Source organism: Athalia rosae, chromosome 2 (assembly GCF_917208135.1).
Source record: "Athalia rosae chromosome 2, iyAthRosa1.1, whole genome shotgun sequence".
Lineage (NCBI taxonomy): Eukaryota > Metazoa > Arthropoda > Insecta > Hymenoptera > Athaliidae > Athalia > Athalia rosae.
In genome coordinates this window covers 25,794,441-25,813,654 of record NC_064027.1, presented here as the reverse complement: position 1 = coordinate 25,813,654, position 19,214 = coordinate 25,794,441, and the positions used below count along the sequence as shown (strand labels likewise).

Below are 19,214 nucleotides of genomic sequence, written 5' to 3'. Positions count from 1 at the left end.
ATTATTTAAAGGGGAGGGGGGGGGAGGTTGAGTGTGGAAAAAGAATAAGATGGATGCAAAAAAAGGAGGAAAGAAAAGAAGGGAGAAAAAAAAAAGTGAAAGCGAGAATACGGGAGGTGAGGGGAAAAGGTAGAAGGGAGGTAAGGAATTCTAGTAGGGGTCTTCTAAAGATACGGCAGGGAGAGAAAATTGACTAAGGAAACTCGACTCACCCCTGCGGGTTCGCAGGACAAACGGGGCGCGCACGCTGAGTTCGTGTGTAAACTTTTCTGAATTTCCTTAAGCAAATATTGCGTGTGTATACGTGTGCGTACGGTCGCGCGTATACGGACGCGAACGTGTAGTCGGTTGTGTGCGAGATGGCGTTCTTCGCTTTTCTTCGTCGTACACTTGTGTGCGCGAGTCTCTTCTGAAGCTAAATTTTGGGGTGTGCAGCAGCCTCCGTTCCAGTATGTATAGCTAGAGGGCCCTCAGGGCAAAGAAAATGAGATTTTTTTTCCACTCCTACGGGGGCGCGCGGTGAATGAATTTGAAATTAGCTCATATAGGTGGTTGCCGTTCCCTCCTCTTCTTCCCTTTATCCCCCTCGTCTTATTCCTTTTTTTTTTTTCTTCCCTTCTTTTCTTACCCCCACACGTAACGCACCCCCTCCGGGGTTGAAAGAACAAACGACGGAATGGGATGTATAAAACATAGGTATATACGCACAGTAGTTCAAAATTGGTGTTTCCTAGACGGGCGTTAATATCGTCACGACGTCGACGACGACTGCGGGGATGAGAGGGGGGGCGGGGGAGGGGGAGGGGGGGAAAGATAAAATCAAATCAAATCAGATGAGAGAAAAAAACCACCCCCACTGTTCGAAAAAATAAAAAGGCAGCCCCGCAATTTCCAAGTTCGCATTTGTTCGGTAAATAAATAACCTTGAATCGGTGCAACGTATATCCGCGATCTGTTTTACACCCTATTCGGTTCCAACCCCCCATTGCAAAAGCCAGAATTGATCGAGAAGCGCGGGACTAAATCCTTACTAGATTTCTGCGAGTTGAGCTATACTCTTCTCCCCTCGACTTCATATACATATATATTTTATTTTTGGTTTTCTTTTTCTTGATTCTTTTTTTTTTCTCTTCCTTTTGCTTTTTTATCTTTGCTCCGGGCTGTATAACGTATACCGTCGGCAATCATCCCTGTTTGACGAGTTTTTCTTATTCCTTCCCCGCACAGAGTTTTAAAAACTGCCGTTCGACATGCGAGACTTCCTTCCTTCCTCATTTTTTATTTCTTTTTCCCTTTCCCTTTTTATTTTTTTTTTTTCTTCTATTCCTTCACGCTTCTGTCTTCGCAGATCGTGGTCTTCGTATACGTCCTCGTCGAATTTTCCGCGAACGAAACGTTGAGCGGTAAGATTTATTTCGATTGCTTCTTTTTTTTTTGCTTTTTCAACAACCCCGGCGAGAATAGCGAGATACCCCTAAAACGGAATGTCGGAGAGAACAAAATGAAACACTCCAATTCCAATCAAACTCCTCTTCGTCTTGAAACTTTTTTTGCCCTCTCCCCGTCACGGTTTCTCGGTGCTTTCGATTTTATAAATTTTCTCGAATCGGTACCTCGTCACATATTTTTCTAAATTCTCGAAAAAGATGGAAGAAGAAAAACCATATTCGTATATTTTCCGATCCGATCGCATCCGCGGCTAGATAATTAGATAAGATTACATATCTAATTTTTGTCGAATAGTTGTATGTTTTTTTTCCCTCCACCGCAGAATTAGTAAGGGCAATAAGGGGGATGAAAAATAAATGAATAAGAAAGAATGAGCCGAAGAAGAGCAAAGAAAAAATTATTTTTCGCCTTGATTGGGATCCCCGTGGGATATACATGCCTATGAATTCGTTATATATAGATACATATATTTTCCTATGTACATATAAATACGTCGACGTGTAACACGTACATATGTATATCTGTACATACGTTGCATGTAGGACATAAACAGCTGTCCACGTTTACGCGAGCAGTTTTCTAGCAGGGTATAATAGACCGTCTTCTCGAAACCAACCCCTTATGAAATATCAATGGCTTATTACTAATATAATCTTTTCCCTCAATGGTCGCTGATTGCCGGGTAGTCCGGCGAAGTGACCAGTGGGCACCAGGCACCGAGCGGTAGCGACGACGTTCAACGGGTGGCGTAGCGACCCCAGCGTTAAATATATATAAGCGGAAATCCACGACCCCCCCGAACCCTCCGCTCCGCTCCGCACGCTCCTTCCCCTAACTTACAACCCTTACAAGATAGTTACGCAGCTTTTATACACACTCCTGCATACGTATATAGACGGCCGTAGGGATGCACGCGTCTCGGAAACCCCCGATGGGGTTAGACTCGCGTTTCTAATTTCTTTCTTTTTTCCCCCGTCCACGCGAATTCTTCGTCTGGTTTTGTCGCCCGTCGATAATTGGGGGCCTCCCGTTTCGTCCTTTTACATCTCCTACGCGTCCTGCGATTCGCCGATTTTCTCAAACAATTGAGGACTTATACGCTGCGCAGAGGGATTCTCTCGATCACCTCGATCGTCGATCTCCTTCATTTATTACGACCAATTAAAATTAGAATTTTACGCCAAATCCCTCGCGATAATTCGGTACAGCGGTAATCGTTGGAACTTCCTTTTGGTTTTTTTTTTTTTTTTTTTCATTCAATTCTGCATCGCGTTCGATGAACGGAGTGGGATATTTTGACGAGGCGTATAGGTAGCCCGGAACGGGCGTTGTTCCGAAGCGAGTCACTGACATAATTCAGGAACGAAGTAGGCGACGCTTCGAAATAAAGTTTATTCGATCCACGAAATATAGCAGAATTGCACGAAGCATATCGTATACCCGAGGAGCTCGTTATCGAGGCTACAAGCTTAAAACCAGGCTGCAGGATTTCTTCAACAAAAGCGGACTGCTACAGCGGTCGATCACCGCCTCCTCCTATCCCACTGGAGGCGATAAAGTCAACGCGTTATACAGTTGTTGTTGTCGGGTCAACGGAACGATCCGGTTCAGATCGGAGCTCTCCTCCTCTTCCTCCTCATCCTCCTCCTCCTCCTCCTCCTCCTCCTCTTCCTCCTCCTTAAAATCCGCATCCCGAGTTGTACAGCTAGATTCCTCCGCATACGCAAACAATTCCTGGAATATAATGTAATTGTTAAGAGAGATTGAGAAAATTTATACCAGTCGAGAACTCGGATTTCCCCCCGGTAGGAATATAATTACAAGGAAGATGAAAAAACAAAAAACGATGAACAAAAAAAAAAAATAAATAAAAATAAATAAATCTGTCCGACCAGCTGCATGAGTAGAACATTCTAATCGCGTCTCGGTCCCGAAGGAAAGAAAAAGAGAAAAAGTAGAAAAAGGGAAAAAAAAACTTTGAACCGCGATGAAACAATCGGAGGTATGGGCCGCTGATCATGCGCGGCGGGGTATAAGGAATTAATTTCTCGAAGGATCACTCGGAATTATGGGGTGGGAAAGAGGGGCGAGGGGACGCGCGGGGTATTTCGACGGCATTTCGTCACACCTTGGCGCAGCTTTTGAGCTGGTAGTTTCTCTGATCGCGTCGGTGGCGTCCTTTGTTTTAGCCGCAGTTTGAGCCTCTGTTTCGTGGCGCTTTTTCAACCATGATTTTTTGCCCGCACGTTTCGCCACTTAACCCGAAGAGTGTCACGTCATCGCACGGTGCCCCCGCTGTATGTGTATATAGCGTATATACCTACCTTTTATACCTTCGACTTTCCTTCTTCTTATTCCCGCTGATCCCTCGAGCAACTCGCTCGGTTCCCTCTCTTTTTATTTCTCAATCTCTCTCTTTCTTCCTTCATCCTTCACGCGGTTATACGTTAAAGATTCATCCGCTTCTTTGAGGATCCAGACGACGGTATGCGGCACCCCGAGCCAGTCAATCAAAGAATTCGACTCGTTATCCTGTAGGAAAAGGCTAATAATCAATCCCTAATTCCTGGATATGTGGACATTAAAGTTTTTTTCTAAATCCGTTTCTTCTCTCCGTTCGCATTCCTCTTCTCCTCCTCATTCTACCGGAGCGTAAGATTTTTTTTCATTCACTTTTTTTTTTTACTCATCCACGATCCAGAAACGGATAAATTACCATACGATCAATTCCGGATCGCCTTGTCTTACCCCTTCCCTTCCCTCTTCCGCGGGAGCGAGTTATTGTTGTTGGCGGTGTTGTTGTTATTATTATACGCATAGGGAGGAAAACGTGTCGGACAACGCGTTTAATTCTCCTTAGAGCATGGCCGCGTTTGAATGGAAGTCATCGGAATGCGCGTCACCCCTCTTTACCCCGCAATTCCTGAACAACCGCCCACCCTTTTATATACACAAAACTTTTACACGTGTGGTCCACCTCGCACCCATATTATACGTACCCACCCACGCCGTCCAGCGTGTGGTGGATATAAAGTTTCGTAGTAAAAGACTCGAGTCGAATGAAAGAAAGTCCGAATCATCGAAAATACGGAGGTCTTCGAACGCACCTATTCTCCCTTTCTCCTCTCGATCTTCGAATCATCGGTAGCGTGGCGAAGGAGAAAATTTTTCCGACGGTGGAAGAACGATTTTCCCGCACGATCTTCTCTCCTTTCACCCTTGACTCGATGATCGCGAGTCGTTCGTATCGATCGCTAAAATTTCTCGATCGTTCTTCGTTTCGTCGTTCTCTCGCTCACGGTCTACCTGACTCTAATCTCCATTAACGACGAGTTTTGCGCCACGTCATTCGCCTGACTTCAGGACCTCTCGAGTATACCTCGATTAACGATATTAATTAGCCCCTGACCAGGCGTCGCGAACGACACCGCGCCGCGTATTAACTTACCGAAGAATTATGCGTGTCCATAGATCCAATTTCATCAGCTTCTTTCTTCGTTATTTTTTTATTTCTATTTTTTTCTTCTCTTTTCTTCTCCTCCTTCGACTACTTCGTTTCCGCTATTTTTTCCCTCAAGAGTTCTCAAATAAATCTAGATCACATTTTCCCTATTTTATCCCTCTATGCTGTTCGTTGATGTAATAATAACAACAATAATGCTTTCTTCTTATATTTTAACGCTCTGGATATATATTCAAAACCTCCTCTGTTGCGCGGGACGCGTCGTTTAGGTACGCGTTTTATACGGTACAGTAGGTACGAGGTACTGATTAAAAATTATCACCTCGGGACTACAAAGGGATGCCTATATATAACAGGGGAGTCGAGTCCCGAAGCTGAGAATACGGGAATCCTTTTTACTTTCATTATTATTCCTCACAAAGCTGTGTCACCCTGTATACACGGAGATATACGCATGGGGAATCTCGACATATTTCCCTCCGAATAGACAAATTTTCTTCGGAAGATCTACGCGTAGTTTAACACGGAGAGAAATAGGGACCGAAAATTTTTAATCGCATTTCATTTTCTTCATTGAAATTCGTATCGTCTTCTCGACGTGTTTCGACGATGTTTCGAGAAATGACCGTGGACCTACAGCGAATCGTCGGGTAAAATAATTCCCTCTAGTTGAAATTTTTCTTATAGAACAGTGATCGTTGAACGGGTGTGTGTAAAAAGTAATCCAATATAATGGAACGGTGGTCGGTATACGTGATGAATCTTATAGTTGGGATTATAAATACATATGATACGGGGGGGGGGGAGAGGGGAGGGGCCAGAGGGGGGGAAATATCGCAAGAAAGTCAGTTGCGGACGGTCTTAAGTGAGTTATTTACAGGGTCGTAAGGATTTAGCAATGCGCGCGCCTCGGTGTGTATAAGGTCTATAAAAATCTTATCGTCGATCTTCTCGGCTGCAGGATCTATAAGGGACTGTACTACGCTATACGCTCTCCTCTGCTCATCCCGTAGGTTCGAAAACCTCATACCCATGCAACACGCAGCACACAGCGTTTCAAACTTACGTCGGGACTCAACTCCGTAGAAAACATTCAATATTAATGCTCTCCCGCTACGCCAAAGAGCAAAAAGGAGCAATAAGAAAAATCGCCAACCGACCGTTCTTCCCCTTTTACCCGCGGCGCGGCGTCCTCCGGGTTAACGGCGATATAACGTATCCCGTATGCGCGAAACCTTCTCCCGGCCAAAAGGTGTTTAATTGGTGGTAATATGAATCCAAGTAACGTAATCCCCCATTATTCTTCTGTCCGAGAGCCGTTTCGCCCGTGGGATCATTGGATCCCGAATGAAAGAAAGTCAGAGGAAAATCATTCCTTTTTTTTTCTCGCATTCTGTGCAAACTGACGATGAGCGGAGAGAAAAAAAAAAAAAATCATCCCGAGTCAATCGAAGATTAAGCGGCGTCGGTGGGAGGGATCGTAAAAATAAAATAAAATAGCCGAAAAGAGAAGGAGAGAGAAGAGAAAAAAAAAAAAATAAATTCGTCGGGGAAGAAAATCGGGAAGAGCTCTGGAACCCGGGGGAACTGATGGGAATGAGGGTGAGGAGCTAAGCTCTAATGTATTCACAAATCTTAGTTCGCCGTTATCATTCTTGAAGCACTCGAGTTCCATCCCTTATATACATATATACCCTTCCCCGGTTTTTCTTCCCTCCGATCTCCCGTTCGTTCTTCTCGGGGCGTTTTCCCGATTTTCGCGGGTGGAATTCATTTCGCAGACCACCGCGCCCGTCTGCCACTATCCGATTGCTTCGATTATCCACCTTATTTCTTTTCTCCTTTCTCTTTCTCCCACATCTCTTTCCTCTTTTATATTCCTTCAGGACTCCATTTCCATTTCGCGACGGGACTCGCGATAATGTTCGGAAAAATTTTCTCTTCCTACGTTTTCTTTAATTTCATAGCTCCGCGTCGATTTACACGGTGACGTTGAAACGATTGTTTGATCCTGAAAAATCGGATCATCACCTGGGACCCCGTCCGATTTCGAAATACCGGACGTGATTCTCCCTCGGGAAGGTGAAGGAAATTTCTGATCCGTCCAGGTTTCATACGTATACTATACGCCGTTTTAGAAATGGTCTGCGGAATTATTATGCATGTACTACCTACATGTATACATATACGTACGGCGAAATGCTGAGACCTGGATATAAATATCCTGCAGGAATATAAGCACGATATTCCATAAGGAATGAGCGAACGCGGACAGTCCTCGGGACGGATGGATGGATGGATGGATGGATGGATGGGATAGACGGATGAATGCGTATGTATACGTGTATGGAGACGAGGCGGAGGACATTATTGGATTCTGAGCATTCCCGGAGTTATTAAAATTCGAAGCTGCAGACATGAAGAAGGGAAGAAAGCGGGAGGAGGGGAGGCAGGGGGGAACCACGAGGGGGAAACGCTCTCGAGAATATTAAAGTATCCCGCGACTTCTTCCTTCTTTCAAGATTAGTCCCCACATAATATATCTATATACGTATATATTACACTGCTTCTCCTTCGGGAGCCCCCCAGGAGTCCGCTCCCGTTCGTGACGAACCACTCGACGTTCTTTACGGGAAGAAAAGAGGAGGCGGGGGAGGAGGAGGGGGAGGAGGAGGAGGAGAACGAATGCTGTACCGTCGTTTGAATTTTCGGGATGAAAAAAAAAGAAAATGAGAAAATAAAAAAAATTTACTTTCGCGGGGATAACAAATGACGCTTTTAAACAGACAAGAATATAAGTAGCTATCTTTGTCGCCTTTTTTGCCGCACCGCAGCCCAGGCATCCCTAGGGACGAAGAGCGAAATGAACGGAAATCTTAGGATATTAAAATTATAATACCCACTCGCGGTTTTTTTTCCGTTTTCATTTTACTCCCGGGATGGCAAACCTTCCCGTTTCCCCTTCACCCTGGGCAATTAAAACGGTTTAACACCCCCCGCGATTAGGGAACACGATTCCCTGATAATGAACGGGATTTCATATTACAAAGACAGTCGGTCCTTTCAATATATATCCCGCGGGATACGCAGACCGATCGATCGATCATATTTTTCAACAATAAAAGTGGAAAGATTTTCCGCAAGCGGAAGGGGGAGTCCCCGGGGAAAATCTATGGCAAACAAAATAATATCTTTGGTATCTGTAGTACGGAAAATCGTACGATTCTATTGTATTCCTCTAGGATTTATACATAATATCTTTGCCCGATCGATCATCGGCTGGTATTATTTTTCATTTGCATTATTGAAACGCGCGAAATTCTGGTATATGTACATATCTATCGTTCGTTATACCACCATTTATACTTTACCTACGTGAAAATCTAACCTGTTTTCGATCAGAGAATGTACCATTCGATTCCTGCACGAGTATGAGTGTACAAGGGACGTTCGGATGCACGTTATGGATGTATAGAAAATCCGTTACGATGTTTCCTGCCGCATATATATTGATTCGAAAAAATCAGCGCGCCCTCTGAGTCATCGAAGGTTACAATAAATCTTGTATCGTTGCATGGGGTAAATACACGGACGTATATACCTATATATCTACATATGTATTAAAAAAAAAAAAAAAAAAGAAGTCCACGTAGCTCCGATAATTAGGGCAAACGATCCGAGCCCTTAGCGGTGTTAAAGAACCTACCCTTTTGGCTCGTAAATTTAAAATTACTATAACGATTCCGATCGAATATAATATAAGGGAGGGTTCCAGAGCATTTTTTATCCTCCGGGACTAATTCACGCCATTCTTCGATATACCTACCCCTTTTTTTAGCCGATCGCTTTTGCAATATCCCCCTTTTTTTCCAATGCCGTTAAAACCTCCCCCTATATAGATTTTCTATATAATATATCGGTACATAATATACATGTATAGATGCTATTTCTTTTTTTTTTTTTTTTTTTTTTCAGTTTGAGGTTACATGTGTAACATTTGCGCAACGTGCGCCCGAAAAACTAATGCCAGAATGCGAAAGAGGAAAAAAAAAAAAACTTTTTCACCCCCTCGTGGAAATAAAAAGACGAAAAGAGAGGAAAAAAGCAGCCTCATCGGGCGCTACTATTCCACCGTGTCTTCTCTCCTTTGATTTTTGGTTTGCATTGCTGTCCGTCGGCCCGGAAAAAAACCTTTGGAGAGTTTTTTCCACCTGAAAAAATTCGATGAAATATACATATACATACATGCACGCACGCTGTGCGTACATGTTTAACCCCAGAGAGAAATTCACTCCGTTTTGCGGTGTTCCGTTTTTGTTTCTTTTATTTATTTATTTTTTTTTTTCATTCTTCTACCCTCCACTCTTCGCTTTGCCATTTTATACGTGTACGTTAAAAAGCTGTCTTTAATTTCGGAAATTGCTGTTTTAAATAATTGCCCTTTTCGATATTTTTATACCATTTGGAAAAAGAGCAGAAATCGGGAATGAAAAATTGTAAAGAGGACAGAATACACGAATGAATTGTGAATCGCGTCGGCAGTTTTTCAAACGAACCACTACTTTATTTGTACAGCTGTACGTGTGCGTCGCGCATACACACGTACACGTTATCCTTTAGGACCTTACTTTATAGTGCGAGACCGATAAAAAGGATATATTTATTTGTTTGAGATCCGGAAATCATTAGGCGCAACCTCGTACCATTCGTTCAACGAACGTGTGATGTATTTTTAGACAGACACACACCTATATATGTACAAATACATATGTGTGTGATCTTTTTTTTTTCCTCTTTCCTCTTTTTTAGTTTTTATCTATCCACTACCTTGCTCTATTTCATCGGGACATGCAACACCCCCTGGGCTTCCCCCAATATCCATTTTTTCGTCAGTATTTCATTTTTTTTTTTGTTTTTTCTCTTTCCTTTTTTATTACCCTCCTCCTTTTTGGTTTATGTCCCGTCCTCGAGTGATTTACATAAAGTTACGTACATGTTACGGAGTAGTGCGTATTTTAATGGGTCACGTTAAGAACGATAGAAACAAAGAGAAAAAAAAGGAACCGTGTAGTAAAATAATTCCACGTCCTATGATAGGTATACATACGAACATTCTTTATCTTGACGAAGTAGAACGGAGCACGAAGAAGAAGTGTTGGGTTTCGATCAAATTTTTTTCACGTTTTTTTTCATTCTGTTTTATGTTATATTTTCTTCATTTTTTTTTTCCTTTCTCTCCCTTCTGTTTTAAATCCGAAGAGAAAGAAAAACTTCGTCAGCGTCAGCTACGCGGAATCGATCGAGCCGAAACCACCCTTAGCATTATTTCCGACACCCCCGAAAAATATGTGCGTATACGTGGGTACCTTATACGGAGTACATCCCGAGGGATTTTTATTATTAAAATTTGAATATTATTAAATCCCAACTAAATCCGCAACCCCGTTTCGTCTTCGTCTTATAGGAGAAGAAAGACTTTGAAAAATAAATAAAAAATCACTCCGCACAAAACGTTATCCCTGTGACGTAAGCTTCCCGCAGGAAGGTGAAACTTCGGTAGAGATGACGAGAATTGATCGTTCGAAAAATGAACAAACTGTATGTGAAAATATTTGTTCCGAATTCGGAAATCGATCGATTTACCCGAGGGGAGAAAAATGGAATAAAGTAATGAAAATTCGTTCGATTAACGTCGTGTTATCGGAAGTAAATAAATGCTACACACCCGTCGTGTACACTTATACGAAGCGAAGGTGAAAAATCGCGGTACCTCGAAGTGAAGAAATTCGCTCCGATTTCGGGAAGTCCTCGAGATTCCCGAGGGAAGATTGAAACTTGAGAGGGTTGGGGGTCGGGGGAGGTCGAGTATGGAAGCGATATACGTATCGAAAGAAGGGGGGAAGTATCCCTGGGCGTTATTTATCTCTTTCCGTTGTATCCCCGTGATCGGAGTCACAGTTCGGACCAATCAGAATTCAGTGTCCCCGTGCCAGTCTGCGCCATCCGCATACATTATTTTCGCTGCCAGCCGCGGAGAGATTCTCTCCTCTTCCTCTCCGTCTTATTCTTCTTCTTCTTCTTCTTCTGCTTCTTTTTCTTCTCCCCTTCGTCTTCTTCGGCCATTGTCTTTTCACCGTTGTAAATCACATTTTATTCCCTCGTTTTAGTTTCATTTTATTTTATCTCTTGGAAACCCAGCTATTCGCGTACATGTATATGTGTGTGTGTATCGATGTACACATAACTTTATGTATATGTACCATATACGTAGGATATTTTCATCCTTTTCCTCTGCGAACTTTTTAGCTCTTTGCCCTCGGCCTTCGTCATCTCGATCTTATTTTATTTATATCGTACATTAAATATGTATCGCACACGTATACGTTTATGCATGTGGTAGGGAACGCAGCCGTGACGATCGACATTTGCTTCTGCCTCCGCGAATGCGTTACCTGCTCGTCTCGAATTGAAAGAAGAAATTGTTTTTTTTTTTCTTACGAAAAATCCGAAAAATAGGAACAATTTTGCAGAGAGTGTCGAACTCTGGTTGGTGGTGCGAAAATGGACTTGGACTCTTGCATTTCCATTGATTCAATAATCGGGACTTGATACTCCCGAAGGGTTTTTCAAAACTGCTGCACCTCCACATATACAGTTACACACGCACGCGTGCTCGCAAAAAGTTTTTTTCATCCCCCGAAATTCCCCCCTAGGATTAAATATTTCGCTGCACATTTCGTCGCATATGTATATGATTCACAATTTTTATGTACCTACACGGTATGTGAAAAAAACAAATGGCGTCAATTGATCAATCATTATAGAGCGTGAGAGTCTGGCCTGTTTTGGTCTCACCAGAAAAAAATTATTCATACGTCAAAACTTAGAGACGAGAGAAAAAAATGCAAATTTCCCAGATTTCCTAGGGTTTTAAATCCATCAATCGAATGATAATTAATTCATATTGTATACATTCTACGTGTTACATGTATGAAATTGGAATCCTGATTAGTAGTCGGAGAAAAAAAAAAAAAAAATTTGAATGACTGCATAACACGTTCATTTTTCGTAGATATTTTATTAATTTTTTTCTCTTTCGTTCTGTCATTTGACTTCATTTTTTGTTAATTTTCTCTATAACATTAGAAATGAAAAAATAGAAATAAATAAATATAAAAAAAAAAAAAAAAAAAAAAAAAAACGAGACAAAGAGTAGTACAAATGCTTGTAAATATATTTATTTTACTTTTATTTTTTCACTTTTACCGGACGGAATAAAAAAAAATACTTGTGATAGTTTCAGCAGTCCAAGTAGACCAAGCAGGCCTCGCTCTCACCAAGACTCAGTCACGCGCTGGCCGACAGCAGGTCAGTAACATTCATCAATTATTGCTAACGCCTACGTGTCGTCTGATTCATTATTTAGTTTCATTAGTTTGTACTATTCTTATTGTTTAGATCTTAGCTTTGCACTATAGTTATCATTGTTCGTTATAATTGTTTCGCGCTATGAATATTTCCCACGATCACATCGCGCGAACAGGTTTACACGAAGTAGAATACAAATGGATAAAACTGACACAAGTTCCACCTTTCGATCGAAACTTCAATTTTCCCTGTAGATTGCACAGTTCATTTCACACCCACCTAACCCAACCTCGCGATAATCTTCTCAAACTTTTTATACACCCCAAAAAATAATTTCGCACAACGAAGGGCGGTGGGTTTTCTCGTAATTTGCGTTTCAAACCACACGCTCCGATCCAACGTAGGTAGGAAAAAAAAAACTTCCAAAAAAACGGAACCCTTTTTTCTTCTACCCTTCTCCTCGTCGCTCGAGCAACCAAAGATATATATATATGCACCCCGTGCTACTCCTAATTATGTACACACTTAGGTACGTACACAAATCCATACATACGTATATTTTGTATAAATATAATCCATTTTCCAAAGGCGAATTAAGCTGGAGCGAAAAAATGAAAGAGAGCTTTCGATTCAACCCTCTCTGCTTAGCTGGTAGATATTTTTTTTTTTTCACTCCCCTGTTTTGATACTGAATTGTAATTTTTTTTTTTCGTCACGTGGAAAATTTGCGTCTCACCTCAAATTAGATCGTTGGCTTAATTCGTCACTCCCCTCGAAGTAATTTGAGTCCGAACGAGTTTTTTTTTTAAACACGAATTAGATTTTTTTTCTTACAGAGTCTTAAATTTATGCGCATCACACTAGTACATCGTTGTGCGGATACGTATACATTACATATACCTGTATATATATTTTTAACATAAATTATTTATACGTTACAATAGCTTGTGTTTACAAAAAATAGAGTTTTTGAAATCTGTAGATATACGTGTGTGATATCGGTTCTCTTTTTCTTTTCTTTTTCTTTTTTCCTATTTTTTTTTTTTTTGTACAGAAAGCGCGCGTCGCACCGCGCGTGCTGCACTTACACCGCGTACAACGTGTGTAGGAATATCGGCGTTTGTAGCCGAGCGAAAAAGAGAAAAAATTAAAAGAAATAAACGAAATATAATGCGGAGAAGAGAAAGAATGGAAAAAAGAAGCTAGAAAATCTACATGACAATATTCCTTAAGAACGAACGAACGAATTATGAACGAGAATTACTACTAGGCGCGATGCGCGGTGGTCTTCTTCCATATGCTCGTACGTATGCAATACAAACATGCGTTACGTGATATTGTGTATGCTGTGGAATGAAAACGTTTCGGTGAGTAGTGAAACGGGTGACGAGGTCAAGACCCGCGGGGTCAAATGACGCGCACGGAAAATATATAAACGCGGATATGTTCTCGTTCTACATGCGTGCGCTATTCCCATGTATACTTCTACTACATACTACATATATATGTGTTGAAGTACGTATACGGTTATTATATTGGCTCATAAATTTGTAAATGGAACATAAAATAAAATCTCATCGTTTTCACGATTACGTTGTGAGCTCCGCGTAAGAAAGCGCGTTTACAAAAATTTACTTTTGATTTTTCGAAATACCGCACCAAAGTTCACGGTTCTGCGGTGATCCGAATGGAAAAAAAAGAAATATGAACGACGAGAAAAAACGTTGCCTTGCGAGCTGCACCCCTGCAGATGATCCGATTCCATATTTTTTTTTTTTTTTTTTTTTTTTTTCATTTTATTTATTTGTCTCTTTTTTTTTTTTTTTGTTCACCTTCTCTTAGCGTTTTTTTCCGATTCGTTTCTTTTTTCTTCCCCGCTTCATTTCATCCCCCGTCGCAGCATCGCGCACCCCAATATTCGGGTGTTAGCATTTCTCACCCCTCGAGGTATAAGGTATACCTTTACGCACGTATGTACAATGCGTATAATGCGTATGCTTCTACATGTATACTACGTATGAATAAGTGTACGTGTAGACGTGTAGCTGCAGTGTAGTCCATAGCTCGTATATGGTGCCGTTATTAGAAGTAGAAAAAAAAAAGTAAAAAGTAAAAAGAAAAAAACGGCATTAATGTCTCTTCATAAATATAGTGTTTGTGACGTACGCACCTATATACTTATATATATTTGTACGTAAAAAAAATTACACACATATATACATATATATATTTATGAGTGTAGATCTACCTATGTGCATCGCACACGTATACCTACCCTCGCGTGCAGTGTGTCATAGAGTATGCCTGGGATAATAATGCTTTCAATAACGTGGTGGAAGAAAAGAGAAAAAATAAAACCAAAAACTAAAACGCGAAGAAAGTGGAAATGGGAGAGCATGTAGGAAACTTCGGAAGCAAGGGATGAGAAGACATAAAAAAATCTCTCGCGCTCGCCCCAAACAGCTTCTGGAACGAGAATGTAAAATTTGAAAAATCTTTCAAAGAACGAAATACAGTAAGAATTACACAGTGGTTGGATTATTTTTCCTTCGGTCTTTATTTCGAGGGGATAAGGTAGTAAAAAACTATCGGAGCGACGACATCATTCTCGGATTTTGAATAACAAATTTAAGTTTTCCGAAGAACGTAAGGTTAGCGGTACGGTTTTTTTGTTGAGATTTTTCTTTTCATATTGTTCGGGACCAGGCGTGTGAAATGAAACTGAAAAAGGGAAAAATTGAGACAGCGACAAAGGGAGATAGAACGATACACTTACCACACATATATACCGGGTATATATACACTTACATGGAACAGAAAATCCGTGCTCCTACTCCTGGTGTTGCTTTTGCTTTTGCTTTTGCTTTTCCTCCTCACACACGGGGGCGTAATAAAAAATAACAAAGATATACACCCGTAGCCGGGTTTCGCCCCCTGGGAATATAACTCTGCTAATGTACCCCGTGATACTCTCTCCAAAGATACAACCACCCTACTCCCCTTCTCTCTTTTCTTCCAACCATCGAAAAAAAAAAAAAGAAAAAGAGACAAAAAAAAAACTAGAAAAAAACCTACATACCTTACCCATGAGGGAAACAAAACCCTGCATTAAGATCTATACGCGATTTTCTTCAGGTATAACCCACCATTATTATCTGTATATTTATGTAGGCCATATATGTTTTGGTTAATTTTTTTTTTTTCTCTTTTCACTCTCTTTTTCATCTACAACCCCCGTGAATTTAGTACAGATACGATCCCGTGTTCCGTATATGTGTATAAAAAAAAAAAGATGTGATTTCATAAGGTGATCAAATTATGGTGAGGAATGTGGTCTTTTTTTCTTGAATTATCAGCGATGAAATTAACTCATGAGAATTTCGTTTCCAAATCGGGGCTAGACCGATCACTCGAAAACTAAAACTTTCTTCTGCCAAAGATAGAAAATTCGAAAAATACGTTCTATGTAGAAAGGATTTTAACTCATACTTGCAAAGTAGTGTGTACAGCGTAATATCCGAATGATAAACTTTTCGTAGAATTGAAAGTTCACTCAGGTGATGATTTCTTTAGACTCGTACGTGTACGTACGACTCCCGTGTAAGTGAGATGATAATGTTCAGGGATAGAAAGAGACCATATGAAACACACGTATACGCGATATGATGCATACATACATATATATATATATATATATACGAGAGAAAAAAAAATTATATGTGGTCAGTGGATGAAAATGGCCGTGGAAAGAACCGCGACGTTGTACGAGAAGCGCGAGGGGGGAAATGGGGAGATTTGGGGCTGGAGGTAGGAGGGAGGAGGGAGGGATGATTTAGTAATGAAGATATTAACGTGGCGAGAGAGCACGCCACGGAATACTGAGATTCAACTATCTAACTGCTAACATAACTCACGTTTATGCCTTCGTACGAACGTCCAGCCAGCCAGCCACCCCCCCGTAACACCCTTCCACCTCCACCACCACTTCCACTTCCACTTCCACCTCCATCCACCTCTATTTTATCCTTATGTTACTTATAAGGAATGTTTTATGCTCCAATACATTCTTTCAATCAAGAAGTACCCGATTTTCCTTTTCTCTTTTCTCTTTCTTCTCATACGATTATCTCAAGATCGATGGAAAACTCTTGCCAACGTTGAGCGTGTTTTAGTTTTTCTCTTTTTTTTGTCAACCTTTTTTTTTTTATCCTCACAGTCGTAAACGAATCGAACGAAACGAAAAGAACAAAAATCGCGTCATAATTGCGGTGGCTGATGATAATGGGTCGAAGGAATTCGGAATCTGTTCTCTCCCCTTTAACTCGGGAGAGATGCAAATACCCCCGGGGTAGTTAGCTAATGGTGTTTAACAAGCGGTGTGAGAACTTCGAGTCGTTCGGATATACTACGGTAGTAAAGTATAAGGGGGTGAAATTCGGGGGAGTTCATTCATTAAGGGGTTGATGGGTTAATTGCCGGCTCACAGCTTCTGCAGGGTGTACCAGAAAACCAGACGGCTTAAACCCCTCGGCACTCTTCGGTCTCCCCCTTTCCTCTTCCCTCCCACTCGCCGCTTCCCTTTTTTCTCATCCTCCTCTTCCCGCTATACAGAACGAAGCAACAGGTCGTCCGTCCCCGTGGTCCTCCTTCTCCCGGCCATGCCGCGGCGTTGTCAACTTCCTGAAGGCTCGCTTATTTTCTTATTCCTCTGTTTTATCCCCCTCGGAAAAATAGTCCGGGATCTTCCAGGCTCGACTCCGTCCCCTCCCTCGCCCGGAGAAAAAGACCCCTGGCTCGTAATTAATTACATCCTTGTTTCCTGCGTCTGTCCGCGCCATACTCCTAACGGGTTAATTACCGGATCTTTGTATTCATTCCCACGGGAACCCCAGAAACAGTTTAACGAGGAGACTTATTTTTTCCCTACTCCCTTTTTCTTCCCTTCCCGCACCCGGCTGAAGTCACTTGTTGTTAAACATTCCCGTAATTGAATCAGGCGACAGATTCTCTATTGGAGAAAAAAAAAAAAAGAAAATCGTCCCGTAGGATAGGTGAGAAAAATATCCCGTGCCGGGATCTGGTTCGAGTAAATGAGTAAATACACAGGTGCGTAAGTAAGTGATCCAGGAGTAGGTACGTAGACTGGTAATAAAAGGGGGGAGATCGAGCAGTGGCACGCGAACGTATATAACTATATAATCGTTGTAAAATTCCTGTAGGTGCTCAAGGAATCCAGTCGAATACGGGAACGTGTGGAAGGAATCCTTGTTGATCGCGATAACGATAACTGTATAAACTTTCGCAAAAATTCTCCCGCAATAAATTCAACAGATAAAAAACAGGAGAAAAAAAAAGGGAAAACACATTTCAGGTGAATCCCGATGCAACCTCCAGGTGGCGCGTTGCGAAATAATCTTCACCTGTTCCCGTAGGAAGATAATAAAACTGTCTCGGAATAAAATCGAAAGAAATCGAAACCGCGCTTTTATAAACGAATCCCTAAAACTAGTCCAATTAGCCAAGTGTGAAAAAAAAAGAACTAAACTAACAATAAGTATCGGGTATCGGTTTTAATTTTCATTTCATCCCTCGGGATTCCGTTAAATCGGTATTATGGCACCTACTTGAAAATAAAAGAAGAAAGAATACTCACAGATTTATGACTATGCGTATAGATAAATTTCTGATACGGCTTAATTTCATCGACCCGGGCAGGGCATTCGGTCTCTGATTTTTCCAATGACTTCGAGAGACGTCCGCTTCGTATGTTTTACTATACGGTAAAGGGAATTAAAAGGAGAAAAAAGGGAGAAACGAGGGACGCGTTCTGCTTGTCGATGAATCTCAATTACGGGGACGCCTGATAATTGTAGGGCTTCTTAATCCGTCTGCCGACACTAACGCCCTACTTTTCCTTTCCTCCTCCCCCCTTCCGACCCCCCAATTATATACATACATATACACGCTCGCGTATATTCCCCCCCTCTCGCCCCCTTGCAAACTAATTACTCCGCAGGCATTCTCGCGCCTTCTTATTTAATTATTATTACTTTTTTTTTTTTTTCACTCACCTGCAACGTACAAGAGCTTTCTCATGTGTGACGAAAAAAAAATGTGTACATATATACGTATGTATATCGTATATGGGCATCGGGAAGACCCGGAGGTGCGACGTTGTCGCTAATTTACATCTGACACCTATGCCTCCCGGAGGTGTCACTTTAATGTATGTATATATGTGTAATACACGTATATTTTATGTATTATATAATTTATAAAACGAAGTAGCTAGTGAACCAGATTTCGGATGAGCCTTATTTTTTTTTTCTCGAAAATACTTTGAGAATGATCCGTGATAGATTTTCGGTACACTTTTCAAATCCACTCGTTAAACTATATGGTTTCAAAGTTTCGATTTGGTAACCGAACTTTCGAGGGGATGAATTTCGAGGGTGAAAAATTTCGTCGAAGAATACACGGTGTAAATATTAATGCACCGCGGGGTTTTAGATTGGAGAAAAAACGAAGAGGAAAAATAAAATATTTATTCGTGTTTGAATAATAATTAAACAACCGCCCTCTCGTGTACTTTTTTTTCTTTATCTCTGTTATTTTCCCCATTCATCAATTCGTGTATTTAATTTGTTTCCATATACATCTCGTTGCTGTATAAAAAGGTCGGCTTTGCTTAAGAAAAGAATCGCCGAGAGAGGGTAGAATTTTCTAATTAGAAGAATACAAATTCTCCTTCGCCAATATTTCACCCCACCTTATCCCGAAGTAACAAGAACGAAGTGAAATAAGAAAGAAGCGAAAAAGAAAACTTAAATAAATAAATAAAAAGAAGAACACGGCAAACAATACGTGATCAAGCCAGGGGGAGGCGGGAATTGCGAAATAAGAATTAAGAAAGAAAGTATGAAAGAGCACCTAC

General features: G+C 41.3%; 1 protein-coding gene and 1 long non-coding RNA gene across 6 annotated transcripts in view; one reads left to right on the top strand and one right to left on the bottom strand.

Annotated features, from left to right (window-relative positions):
- Positions 1 to 19,214, top strand: part of LOC105687808 (zinc finger homeobox protein 3) — a 178,073-nt gene that overhangs the window by 146,900 nt on the left and 11,959 nt on the right. Inside the window, exon 8 of one of the 5 annotated variants that reach the window (XM_012403699.3) lies at positions 12,210 to 12,280. The exons of the other annotated variants lie outside the window; for them this stretch is intronic. Coding sequence (XP_012259122.2) covers positions 12,210 to 12,280 — 71 coding nt within the window. The remainder of the gene's footprint in view (positions 1 to 12,209; positions 12,281 to 19,214) is intronic. 5 annotated transcript variants of the gene reach the window in all.
- Positions 2,678 to 5,691, bottom strand: LOC125500043. The gene is made up of 2 exons (XR_007277217.1): positions 3,774 to 5,691; positions 2,678 to 3,183 (listed from the first exon to the last, which is right to left on the bottom strand). It is a non-coding gene; the product is annotated as an uncharacterized LOC125500043 (long non-coding RNA).